At 45.3% G+C, this 12,693-nt stretch overlaps 1 protein-coding gene across 1 annotated transcript in view; it reads left to right on the top strand.

The window, feature by feature from the left end:
• The window catches only part of LOC120044082 (voltage-dependent T-type calcium channel subunit alpha-1I-like), a gene marked incomplete at its 5' end in the record, with an annotated part of 151,521 nt that extends 141,202 nt beyond the window's left edge, over nucleotides 1-10,319 (top strand). The window contains 5 exons of the mRNA XM_038988670.1: nucleotides 2,063-2,218; nucleotides 4,261-4,395; nucleotides 6,743-6,929; nucleotides 9,117-9,268; nucleotides 9,624-10,319. Of these exons, the coding sequence (XP_038844598.1) occupies nucleotides 2,063-2,218; nucleotides 4,261-4,395; nucleotides 6,743-6,929; nucleotides 9,117-9,268; nucleotides 9,624-10,319 (1,326 nt within the window). The remainder of the gene's footprint in view (nucleotides 1-2,062; nucleotides 2,219-4,260; nucleotides 4,396-6,742; nucleotides 6,930-9,116; nucleotides 9,269-9,623) is intronic.
• Nucleotides 10,320-12,693: the final 2,374 nt, after the last annotated feature.

Below are 12,693 nucleotides of genomic sequence, written 5' to 3'. Positions count from 1 at the left end.
ACTAGGTGTAGATGTCACTAGGTGTAGATGTCACTAGGTGTAGGTGTCACTAGGTGTAGGTGTCACTAGGTGTAGGTGTCACTAGGTGTAGATGTCACTAGGTGTAGGTGTCACTAGGTGCTAGGTGTCACTAGGTGTAGATGTCACTAGGTGTAGATGTCACTAGGTGTAGGTGTCACTAGGTGTAGATGTTATTAGGTGTAGGTGTCACTAGGTGTAGATGTTACTAGGTGTAGGTGTCACTAGGTGTAGGTGTCACTAGGTGTATATGTCACTAGGTGTAGATGTTACTAGGTGTAGGTGTCACTAGGTGTAGATGTTATTAGGTGTAGGTGTCACTAGGTGTAGGTGTCACTAGGTGTAGGTGTCACTAGGTGTAGGTGTGACTAGGTGTAGATGTTACTAGGTGTAGATGTCACTAGGTGTAGATGTCACTAGGTGTAGATGTCACTAGGTGTAGGTGTCACTAGGTGTAGATGTTACTAGGTGTAGATGTCACTAGGTGTAGATGTTACTAGGTGTAGGTGTCACTAGGTGTAGATGTCACTAGGTGTAGGTGTCACTAGGTGTAGGTGTCACTAGGTGTAGGTGTCGCTAGGTGTAGGTGTCACTATGTGTAGGTGTCACTATGTGTAGGTGTCACTAGGTGTAGATGTCACTAGGTGTAGATGTTACTAGGTGTAGATGTCACTAGGTGTAGATGTTACTAGGTGTAGGTGTCACTAGGTGTAGATGTCACTAGGTGTAGGTGTCACTAGGTGTAGGTGTCGCTAGGTGTAGGTGTCGCTAGGTGTAGGTGTCACTATGTGTAGGTGTCACTAGGTGTAGGTGTCACTAGGTGTAGGTGTCACTATGTGTAGGTATCGCTAGGTGTAGATGTCGCTAGGTGTAGATGTCGCTAGGTGTAGATGTCGCTAGGTGTAGATGTCGCTAGGTGTAGATGTCACTAGGTGTAGGTGTAACTAGGTGTAGGTGTCGCTAGGTGTAGATGTCACGAGGTGTAGATGTCGCTAGGTGTAGATGTCGCTAGGTGTAGATGTCGCTAGGTGTAGATGTTGCTATGTGTAGGTGTAACTAGGTGTAGGTGTAACTAGGTGTCACTAGGTGTAGGTGTCACTAGGTGTACAGCCCTATGCTGTGAATCCTCTATGGATTGACCCTTTGTAGCTGTAAGTTAACCCTATAATGTATCTATATTGATGTTACCATGTAGTAACTGTGTTCCAGGATATGATATAATGAATCATGTAATAACTGTGTTCCAGGATATGATATAATGAACCATGTAATAACTGTGTGTTCCAGGATATGATATAATGAACAATGTAATAACTGTTCGTTCCAGGATATGATATAATGAACCATGTAATAACTGTGTGTTCCAGGATATGATATCAATAACCATGTAATAACTGTGTTCCAGGATATGATATCATTAACCATGTAATAACTGTGTGTTCCAGGATATGATATAATGAACAATGTAATAACTGTGCGTTCCAGAATATGATATCATTAACCATGTAATAACTGTGTGTTCCAGGATATTATATCATTAACCATGTAATAACTGTGTGTTCCAGGATATTATATAATGAACAATGTAATAACTATGTGTTCCAGGATATGATATCAATAACCATGTAATAACTGTGTGTTCCAGGATATGATATCATTAACCATGTAATAACTGTGTGTTCCATGATATGATATCAATAACCATGTAATAACTGTGTGTTCCAGGATATGATATCATTAACCATGTAATAACTGTGTGTTCCATGATATGATATCAATAACCATGTAATAACTGTGTGTTCCATGATATGATATCAATAACCATGTAATAACTGTGTGTTCCAGGATATGATATCATTAACCATGTAATAACTGTGTGTTCCAGGATATGATATCATTAACATGTAATAACTGTGTGTTCCAGGATATGATATAATGAACAATGTAATAACTGTGTGTTCCATGATATGATATCATTAACCATGTAAAAACAGTGTCTTCCAGGATATGATATTATTAACCAAGTAATAACTGTGTGTTCCAGGAGAGTCAGTGGCTGGACAGTGTGTCTCTGCTGATTAAGGACTCATTTGAAGGAGAGATGCTGATGATTGACAACCTCTCTGGATCTGTCTTCCATCACTACTCTTCTACCTCTCCTCCTGCCTGGAAGGACTGTAAGAGCCACCCACAACTAGAGGTAAACACATGAACCATGCATATGTAATCGCACACGCACACACACACACACACACACACACGCACACACGCACGCACGCACGCACGCACGCACGCACGCACGCACGCACGCACGCACGCACGCACGCACGCACGCACACACGCACACACACACACACACATACACATACACACTATCCCTGTTGCTAGTTGTGTCCATCACAATGATAAAGTGGAACGGGCCACTCTGGAAAGTAATAACTGGGATTTGAACCTCTTCACCTGTCACTCTTCCTTTCTACCTGTCTGCAGGTGCTGTCAAGCTATCAATCTGCCCTCTCCTCCTCTTTTACATGCTCCACCCATCTCTGATTTATCATGTCATGAAACAACCTGTGAATATGTATGAACTTTCCAATTTGTAAGTCGCTCTGGATAAGAGCGTCTGCTAAATGACTTAAATGTAATGTAAAATGTGGAAACGTTTTGAAGCAACAACGGCTCAACCGCAAAGTGGTAGGCCACACAAGGTCACAGAACGGGACCACTGAGTGCTGAAGTGCGTAACGCGTAAAAATCGTCTGTCCTCGGTTGCAACACTCACTACCGAGTTCCAAACTGCCTCTGGAAGCAGCGTCAGCACAAGAACTGTTCGTCAGGAACTTCATGAAATGTGTTTCCATGGCCAAGCAACCGCACACAAGCCTAAGATTACCATGCACAATGTCAAGCGTTGGCTGGAGTGGTGTAAAGCTCGCCGACATTGGACACGGGTGCAGTGGAAACGCGTTCTTTGGAGTGATGAATCACGCTTCACCATCTGGCAGTCCGACGGACGAATCTGGGTTTGGCGGATGCCAGGAGAACACTATCTGCCCCAATGCATAGTGCCAACTGTAAAATTTGGTGGAGGAGGAATTGTGTTCTGGGGCTGTTTTTCATGGTTCGGGCTAGGCCCCTTAGTTACAATGAAGGGAAATCTTAATGCTACAGCATACAATGACATTCTAGACAATTCTGTGGAGGCCCTTTCCTGTTTCAGCATGACAATGCCGCCGTGCACAAAGCGAAGTCCATACAGAAATTGTTTGCAGAGGTTGGTGTGAAACTTGAATGGCCTGCACAGAGCCCTGACCTCAACCCCATCGAACACCTTTGGGATGAATAGGAACGCCGACTGCAAGACAGGCCTAATCGCCCAGCATCAGTGCCCGACCTCCCTAATGTTTTTGTGGCTGAATGGAAACAAGTCCCTGCAGCAATGTTCCGACATCTAGTGGAAAGCCTTCCCAGAAGAATGGAGGCCATTATAGCAGCAAAGGGGGGGACCAACTCCATATTAATGCCCATGATTTTGGAATGAGATGTTCGACGAGCAGGTGTCCACATACTTTTGGTCATGTAGTGTTTATAGGGTCTGTCTGGAAACAACCTAACAAGAGACTTGTGATAGTTAGGGCCCTAAGTTTCTCCTGACCACATCAGGGGCCTTTATCTCTGTTTTCTGAACACATTCCATCCTCCCAGTCTATTTTCCCCACCTCCTATCTCTCTCTGTCTTGCTCCCTTTTTCTAATTATCCCCCCCTTCCCTACCTCTCTCTCCCCTCCTCCCTCCTTCTCCCCTCCTCCCTCCCGCTCTCCTCCTGCCTCCGGCATACTGCAGTGGTAATTTACTGCTGTATATGAGCCGTGAATCTCTCTTTATGAACCTCTTTGTCTCACTCACCCACAGGCACATGTTCATATAACAGCCCCCTCCCTCACCCCATTGGATTTCAATTGTCTCTGGTTTATGTGTTCATTCTCTCTCTCAGTTTTAGATAACTTTCTCTCTCTCCTTCACTTTCCCTTTCCCCCTTTTTTCTCCATCACTCCCTCCACCTCCGTCTCTCTTCCCCTCTCTCTCCCCCTCTCAATATCTCTCTCCCCCTCTCTCTCCCTCTCTCTCCCACCCTTCTCTCTCTCTTACCCCTCTTCTCTCTCTCTCTCGCTCTCTCTCTCGCTCCTTCTCCCCCCTCTCGCTCCTTCTCTCCTCCTCTCTCTCCCTCCCCCTCTACATCAGATCCGGCTGGCAGAGATAGAGCAGGCATCTCTGAGGTCAGACCAAATGTCAGACAAGTCGTCGTCTCCGGCTCTACCTGATGACCTCAGCCTGGATGACCAGAGTGTCCACCAGCTGCTGGTGCGGGAGGGAAAGGTAGAGATGGAGAGATGGAGGGGTTATAAATGGGAAGGGTGTTTTGGAGGACAATGGAGGGGCTTGAAACATGGGACTGGGTAGCAGACCTGGGTTCAAATAGTTTTGAGCATGCTTTAGCCATCCTGTAGTACCAATAGGGCAAGGTCTGTACTTTAGTGGCTAAGATGTTGAATACTATTTGAATCCAGGTCTGCTCAGGTCTGAGGATGGGGTGATAGAGGGGGTGGACAGTGGGTTCCCTTGGTCTCCAGTACAGAAAGAATACTTGCATGGCACAAAGTTCCAGGGACATAAGAATAAATCTTGAATCCTGCTGAAGCTCTAATCTCCTGTACAGAGACCTTCAGGAATTGAAATCCATTCAGTCTACTGCCTCCCCTCTGGCCTGTGAGGCCTATCTTCCTCTTTATCCTCTACTACATCGTTCCTCCCTTTCCTTTACCCCCCTCCGGCAATTACACCTCCGTCTGCCCCATCCCTCGCTATCTTCCTATCATCCCTCCCTGTGCGTTATCCTTCCCTCTAGTTGTTTAATGCTAGTAGGAGTGTGTGGGGGTGGGGGATTGTGTGTTTACACACATTTTACTATACTTATGTGTCATGGTTCCTCCTGGCACCAGAGGGCGGTCTAGAGACTTTTATTGGACTGTGTCTTATTATTTCATGATTGTTTCCCCTGTAAGAGAGGTGTGTTTTCTGTTTCCCCTTGTTAGTTATTGAATTCAGTTTCCTGTATGTTTCCCCTGTGTGAGTTTGGAATGCTGGTGTTTGTTGTTGTTGGTTAAATTGTTCTGTATCGTTACATTCTCCATTATTCAAGTTAAGTATTTACCTTTTTTCCCAAGACGCTGATTCCTGGTCTGGTTCATTCTCTGCTCATTGGTTCAATTTACCTCACAACAATAGTAAGACATAGCTGTTTGTGTGTGTGAGCGAGCAAGCGCGAGAGACAGAAGTAGGCCGTAACCCACTAATTATCCAAATCAGAAAAGAGCTGTTACATTCTACAACCACCTAAAAGGAAGCGATTCCCAAACCTTCCATAACAAAGCCATCACCTACAGAGAGATGAACCTGGAGAATAGTCCCCTTAGCAAGCTGGCCCTGGGACTCTGTTCACAAACACAAACAGACCCCACAGAGCCCCAGGACAGCAACACAATTAGACCCAACCAAATCAGGAAAAAACAAAAAGATAATTACTTGACACATTGGAAAGAACTAACAACAAAAAAACAGAGCAAACTAGAATGTTATTTGGCCCTAAACAGAGAATACACAGTGGCAGAATACCTGACCGCTGTGACTGACCCAACCTTAAGGAAAGCTTTAACTATGTACATGTGAGCATAGCCTTGCTATTGAGAAAGGCTGTGAAAGGCAGATCTGGCTCTCAAGAGAAGACAGGCTATGTTGCACACTGCCCACAAAATGAGGTGGAAACTGAGCTGCACTTCCTAACCTCACACCAAATGTATGACCATATTAGAGACACATATTTCCCTCAGATTACACAGATCCACAAAGAATTAAAAAACAAACCCAATTTTGATAAACTCCTATATCTATTGGGTGAAATACCACAGTGTGCATCACAGCAGCAAGATATGTGACCTGTTGCCACAAGAAAAAGGCAACCAGTGCAGAACAAAGACCATTGTAAATACAACCCATATTTATGTTTATTTATTTTTCCTTTTGTACTTTAACTATTTGCACATAATGTGACATTTGTAATGACTTTATTCTTTTGGAACTTTTGTGAGTGTAATGTTTACTGTTAATTTGTGTTGTTTATTTCACTTTTGTTTATTATCTAGTTCACTTGCTTTGGCAATGTTAACATAAGTTTCTCATGCCAATAAAGCCCTTAAATTGAATTGAATTGAATTGAGAGACCGAGACCTTCCGGCTGTGTCCAGATAGCACACATGGCTACCAGGGTTGCTATGGGCCATAATCAGTCATCTAGAGGTGATTTGAATCAGAAGTGCTCATAGTTGATAGTAATATCCAGATGAAGGTCCTAGGGAATCGCTTTTAGCGTTTATTTTATTCAACTTTTATCTGACCCAGGAAGTCCATTGCAGATAAAGAATCTCTCTAGATTAAAGAGATTCCTTCTTTTCCCAGGGAGACCGGGGTCTTGTGTCAATATGCTAACCATAGCCTCAGAGACTACGTTTGTATGCTAGAAGGCTAGGAGCTTGGACACTAGCCGGCACTCCCTTCAGTAATAATGAAGTGCAGTACTGCACCCTATCATGCCCCACTCCACATTGAATTATAATAGACAACATAAACAGGTACAGTGTGTGTCAACATGTGTGTTTTCTCCCCCCAGGAGGAGAGGGGCAGTGACTCCCAGGGCTCAGAGGAGGCTGGCGGAGGAGGGGACTCCTTGACCCAGGCCCAGACAGGGGGGTCGAGGCGCTGCAGGGCCCACAGTTCAGTAGCCGAGGAGGGGGCTCCACTTCTGGTGGAGGTGGGGGTCCATCAGAGACACAAGACCCCATCCCACCACAGCCCTGGTGAGTCCAGTTATACCCTCTGCTCCAGCCTTTCCAGCCTAATGTGTATTGCTGTATATGTGTGTGTATATCGGAGGGGTTGGGAAACAAAGCAACATTTCTATATATATTCTATATATAAATGGACTAATTCAATGGCTTGCAAAAGTATTGAAAAACATCCCCTCAGCATGATACTGCCACCACGATGGTGAAAAAAAGCTCAATATTGGTCTCATCTGACCAGAGTACCTTCTTCCATATGTTTGGGAAGTCTCCCACATGCCTTTTGGCGAACACCAAACGTGTTTGCTTATTTCTTCTTTAAGCAATGGCTTTGTTCTGGCCATTCTTCCATAAAGCCCAGCTCTGGGGAGTGTACGGCTTAAAGTGGTCCTATGGACAGGTACTCCAATCTCCGCTGTGGAGTTTGCAGCTCCTTCAGGGTTATCTTTGGTCTCTTTGTTGCCTCTCTGATTAATGCCCTCCTTGCCTGGTCCGTGAGTTTTGGTGGGCGGCCCTCTCTTGGCAGGTTTGTTTTGGTGCCATATTCTTTCCATTTTTTAATAATGGGTTTAATGGTGCTCCGTGGAATGTTCAAAGTTTCTGATATTTTTTATAACCCAACCCTGATCTGTACTTCTACAACTTTGTCCCTGACCTGTTTGAAAGCTCCTTGGTCTTCATGGTGCCGCTTGCTTGGTGGTGCCCCTTGCTTAGTGGTGTTGCAGACTCTAGGGCCTAGAGTCTAGGCCCTTTCAGAACAGGTGTATATATACTGAGATCATGTGACAGATCATGTGACACTTAAATAAAGTTCACCTGTGTGCAATCTAACTAATTATATGACTTGTGAAGGTAATTGGTTGCACCAGAACTTATTTAGGGGCTTCATAGCAAAGGGAGTGAAGACATATGCACGCATCACTTTTCCGTTTAAAATGTTTAAAAAAGAATGAAACAACAATTATAATTTTTTTTCACCAATTTTGACTATTTTGTGTATGTCCATTACATGAAATCCAAATAAAATCTATTTAAATTACAGGTTGTAATGCGACAAAATAGGAAAAATGCCAAGGGGGATGAATACTTTTGCAAGGCACTGTAAAGTATATCTTATGTTTTCACATTATTGAGCCAAACCTGCAATAAAATCTTTAAATCAGTGTACGCAACCAATAAACGTTTATTTGATTTGAACTGAGCTGAGCTAAGCTGAGCTGTACTTAGCCAGCCCATCACAGTCCAGGTTGGTCCTACACTCTTAGAAAAAAGGGTTCCAAAACGGGTCTTCAGCTGTCCCAATAGGATAACCCTCTTTGGTTCCAGGTAGAACTCATATGGGTTACATGTAGAACCCTGTGGGGAAAGTGTTCTACATGGAATCCAATAGGGTTCTACCTGGAACCAAATATATACTACCTGGAAACAAAAAGGGTTCTTCAAACAGTTCTCCTTTGGGGACAGCCGAAAGAACCCTTTTGGTTCTAGATAGCAGTTTATTTTTTTCGAAGAGTGTATTCATGGGTTGCACCTCCGTCGCTCTGTTGCATCATGACATTGTTATGAATGTTCTCAAGCCGCTCTCCGCCATAGTGGTGCCCGAAAGTCGAGTGATGCCCAGTCAATTTTAGCTAGTTATCTAAAGTTATACTGCATCTTAAGTCAATCTGGCAACATCATAATGATGACAACAGGTTTTCCTACTAATTAGTTGCTTCCTTTTGAAATGCCATCTTGTTTCCAAACCACTATAATGCACTTTAGACTAAATCTTCATTAGCGCCAATTGACCATGTATTAAGTAAAACATTCAGTTTGAACCAGGGCCTAAATAGAATCTTCAGAACAGTATTGTAACGCAACGTGCAATCCATGAATAGAGTGAATCAGACATCACAGTACAGTACAGTGGCATTGTTGCTCTCCCTGGAATGATGTGCATTATTTGCATGGTCTTTGTTATTCTAATCATCAATATCAGTATCCCTACAGCCTAAATGGATTGTATTTATGTGGTGTTTCACTCGGGATCTAGATGGAATAGTATATTTGCCTTACAGCCTTTCTCTCTGTCTCCAGGTGGCACCTCCTGCAGTAGCACTAAGGCAGGAGAAGGATCAGATGAGGGAGTAAGAGGAGGAGGAGGAAGAAGAGTAGGAGCGGCCAGTGCCTCTGGTTCTCCTGCTCTTATCCATCTGCCAGCGGAGTTCTTCCACCCTGTGGCAGCAGCGACCCTGCCGGCACCCCCCAGGGCCAGAGTAGGGCGCCCCTCGCGGGGCCTCAGACTCACCTCCCCGGCCTCCTGGTCCTCCCTGCGCTCCCCAGGAGCCCACAGCCGGGTGCTCTGCACGCAGGTAAGACCTGGCCTACTATATGTACTGTATGTAACAGATACCAACACTGCATAGTGTAATTCCTGTAGGGTCTAATGTTAGATCGAGAAATGTACACAAACCTCAGGCTTCCCTCTGATTGGCAAATGTATGTGTCCACCCCCTTGTTATCTTTAATGAGTGTCCGCCACACTGTTTTGTGCTGTTATGACCCTTTGTGTGGTACCCCGTACACTGCCACCAGAGAAACCAACAGACTGTACAGTACACATTGCACATCCTACAGTGTAGTCAGTCAAACATTGACTCTAATGTTGCTATATATTACAATATCTCACTCCACATCTACACCCTGCCGCTCTCTCTCTGTCCTCAGTATCCGTCCCATAGTGACTCGTCTCTGGCCACGGGGAGCTCCGATGGCAACCTCCAGACCACCCTGGAGGAAGGACTCAGCTTCAGTGTTTCGCCCCCTCAAGACCTGGCGTCCCCCCTCCCTCCTCTCCCCCTGCTCTGCCCCCCGCTCCCTGAGGACCCCACCAGCTGCCCAGCAGGCCAGACTCTGAGACCGCGGCCCAGCCCCTCGTCAGGCCCTGCCCTCACCCTCCAGGCCACTCGGGGCCACCAGCGGAGCCAGAGCAGCGGCAGGGGTAGCATCAGCCCCGGCTATACCCGGGAGGACTCCATGGACCCCGTTCCATGTGACCTGGAGGACCTGGGCATCGGGATCAGTTCGTCCATCGGGGGGTGTGGCTCCAGCCAGGCGGGCAACAGCGAACACTTGTCAGAGACGCTAAGCAGCCTGTCGCTCACATCGTTGCTCTCGCCCGCCTCCCTGGCACCCCCGGGGGTGAAGAAATGCAACAGCACGGGGAGCTTGAACCAAGGGGCGAGGAGGGGGGAGGGGAGACAGATCCTAGGGTTGGAGTTGGACCACCAGGGCTTCCTGGCCAACCCTTGGGGAGAGAGTGGGGGAGGCAGAGGAGAGGAGGGACAGTTGGGAGAGGCGCCGGGCCTCAAGGGGAAAAGCTCAAGCCAAACAACAGTAGGGTCCTGTAGTAAAAACAGATGAAGCCTGAATCCCTTATTGTCTACTACCGCTCCTATTAGGATTCATCAACCCATTACTGTTCCTCTCCGTCCCCCTCAGGCAGAGAGAAGTTTGACGTTTTTGACAACGTGTGATGTAATCTCGTGAATTCCTATAACCAAACCCCTCCCTCTCGCTATATAAATATTTATGTTTATGACCCCCCCTGTCCCATTTTGTGCTACCATGTGGCAGTGGTTCAGGTGTGGAGGGTCAGAGGTCAAACGGTGGAAGGTTAAAGGGGATTACAGGTGTGACCCCTGTGGTGAGGGGGTGGGGGGCTGGGATGGACCCCCCATCATACCCCTCTGGAGGAGAAGGACCCCCAGAGTAGGAGACAGCAGGAGGGCTGCATCATCATATCAGGGAGATATACATAGAAGACGCAGACAGAGACAAGCTGAGACAGAGATCTAACGAGAACATTTTGTCTTATCCTCCTTCCTGGTTCCTGTTTGTTTTCATTTTTTCTTCGGCTTCACAGAAGTTTAAAATGCAAAAATAGAATATCTAACAAAACTGAGCTGATCAAGCCAACAGATTTTATTTATTTTTCAGTGTGGCTGTACATCACAGTGTAGGAGGAGGCTGTATGTACGTTGCGGTGTAGGATGAGCCTGAATGTACGTCACGGTGTAGGAGGAGGAAGTTTCTCCATGAGGGCTGAAGCCAGATCTGTTGTGGCAGACGGAGGCTACGGGTCCTTGTGTGTGGAGTGGAGGAGGGGTGAGGAGGTTTAGGTTGAACAGAGGTAGTGTAGAGTTCACCTGAGAAGGAGTTGTTATACTGGAAGAGCTGAGACTTAGGTAGCAAAAGCATGCGTTAACTTATCATCACCATCACCGAACCCCTTCCCTCCATCGGTACTTTTCAGGAAGGACTGTATGTGTGTGTGTGAGTGTGTGTCTAAGTGATAGTATAACAGGAAAAAGAGAGACAGAGAGATAGAGACCATACTAAGATCCCACTCCTGCATGCAGCAGTTTGTGAAATAGGCTCTTTTATCCCAACGTCACTCACTCAGAGAGGAGGACAGGGAGTGAATGAGAGAGACAGGACAGCCTGCTATATCCACTCACAGTAGCAGAGCCTCTCTGTCAAAGACACTGGCCCTCCTGAGACAAACAAACTAAGGAGACGAGACGAGCACCATTCACTCTGGGAGATGAAAAACTCACACCTGCATACAGTTGCTTCACAATGGAATGTGTGTGAAATTCAAACCTGTCACTTCTTTCTCTTTGTCACTTTGCGAAAGGAAGAAAGGAAGAATATATCAGAGATATGAATTCCAGACCAATAGAACCTCCTAGAAGATAGAGGCAGTTTGCCTGCATGATGGAATTATTGCATTTTACCCAAGAGTTTTAATATATATACCGAAGTGTATCAAGATGTCAATGTTGGGATGATAATTATAAAGTGGTTTCTATTCCAATATTTTTTTAGAATACAGAATAGGAGCGTGACAGTGTTGTCATGACTTTGTCCTTAACCTATACCTTACCCGTACGATTTCTCGTATAACTTATTGTCGAAAACCACTTGTCTGCAAATGGCTTTCAGTTTTATAATGTGGGGTTAAAAATATATACTTTTTATTATTAAAAGTGTGTGGAGAGAACAACCAAGCAAAAAAATGTAAATAAGCTCTGTGCGCTGAAGAAAAAGTTCCCTTGGGCACACGTAACTTTGGGAATTTTGGTTCCTCCTGGAATTTTGGATTTTGGAATCCCAAATGAAGACCAAAGGAGGGAAGGGCCATAATTTCGCAGCACAGGAGAACATTTCCTAATCACAGACATTCCCGGGACGAACAGGGAACGTTGTCGCTTAGCTTAGCCTCCTATGCTAACACCAAGATGAAAAAACATTGCTGATCTTTTTGAAAGCTTTAATTTGAGTGTCATACTAATACATGATGACACATCTAATTATTGACACATCAATGTTCCTTAGCATGGTTATGGGATTGCAATAGGATGCTTCTCCTTGTTTAAAAGATACGTAATTCACTCACCCCCTCTATCTCTCTCTCTAACACACATCTGTAGTAGCAAACCCTAGTTTTGATATCAAGCTGTCACTGTAACGATGAATAAACATTGCATCTTTTCCCAACCTTTTGGTATGCCACTCAGTACATCTGAGATGAAGTGGCCATCTTAGCCTGACCTAGAATACACTTTTGTATCCCTAGTGGGGTTTTTGGGGGGGGGTTCTCATTGAGGTGATGAGCAAAGTTCGGTTTGACCTGTTTAATGAACTTCATTGACATTTAATTGAACCAATGGTGATTGTCTTTAACATGGGATATCAGTGAGTGATTATTGCTATGGGTTGTCTGTTACTATAA

The sequence above is a fragment of the Salvelinus namaycush genome, chromosome 3 (assembly GCF_016432855.1).
Source record: "Salvelinus namaycush isolate Seneca chromosome 3, SaNama_1.0, whole genome shotgun sequence".
Lineage (NCBI taxonomy): Eukaryota > Metazoa > Chordata > Actinopteri > Salmoniformes > Salmonidae > Salvelinus > Salvelinus namaycush.
This window is presented reverse-complemented; position numbering and strand designations above follow the sequence as displayed.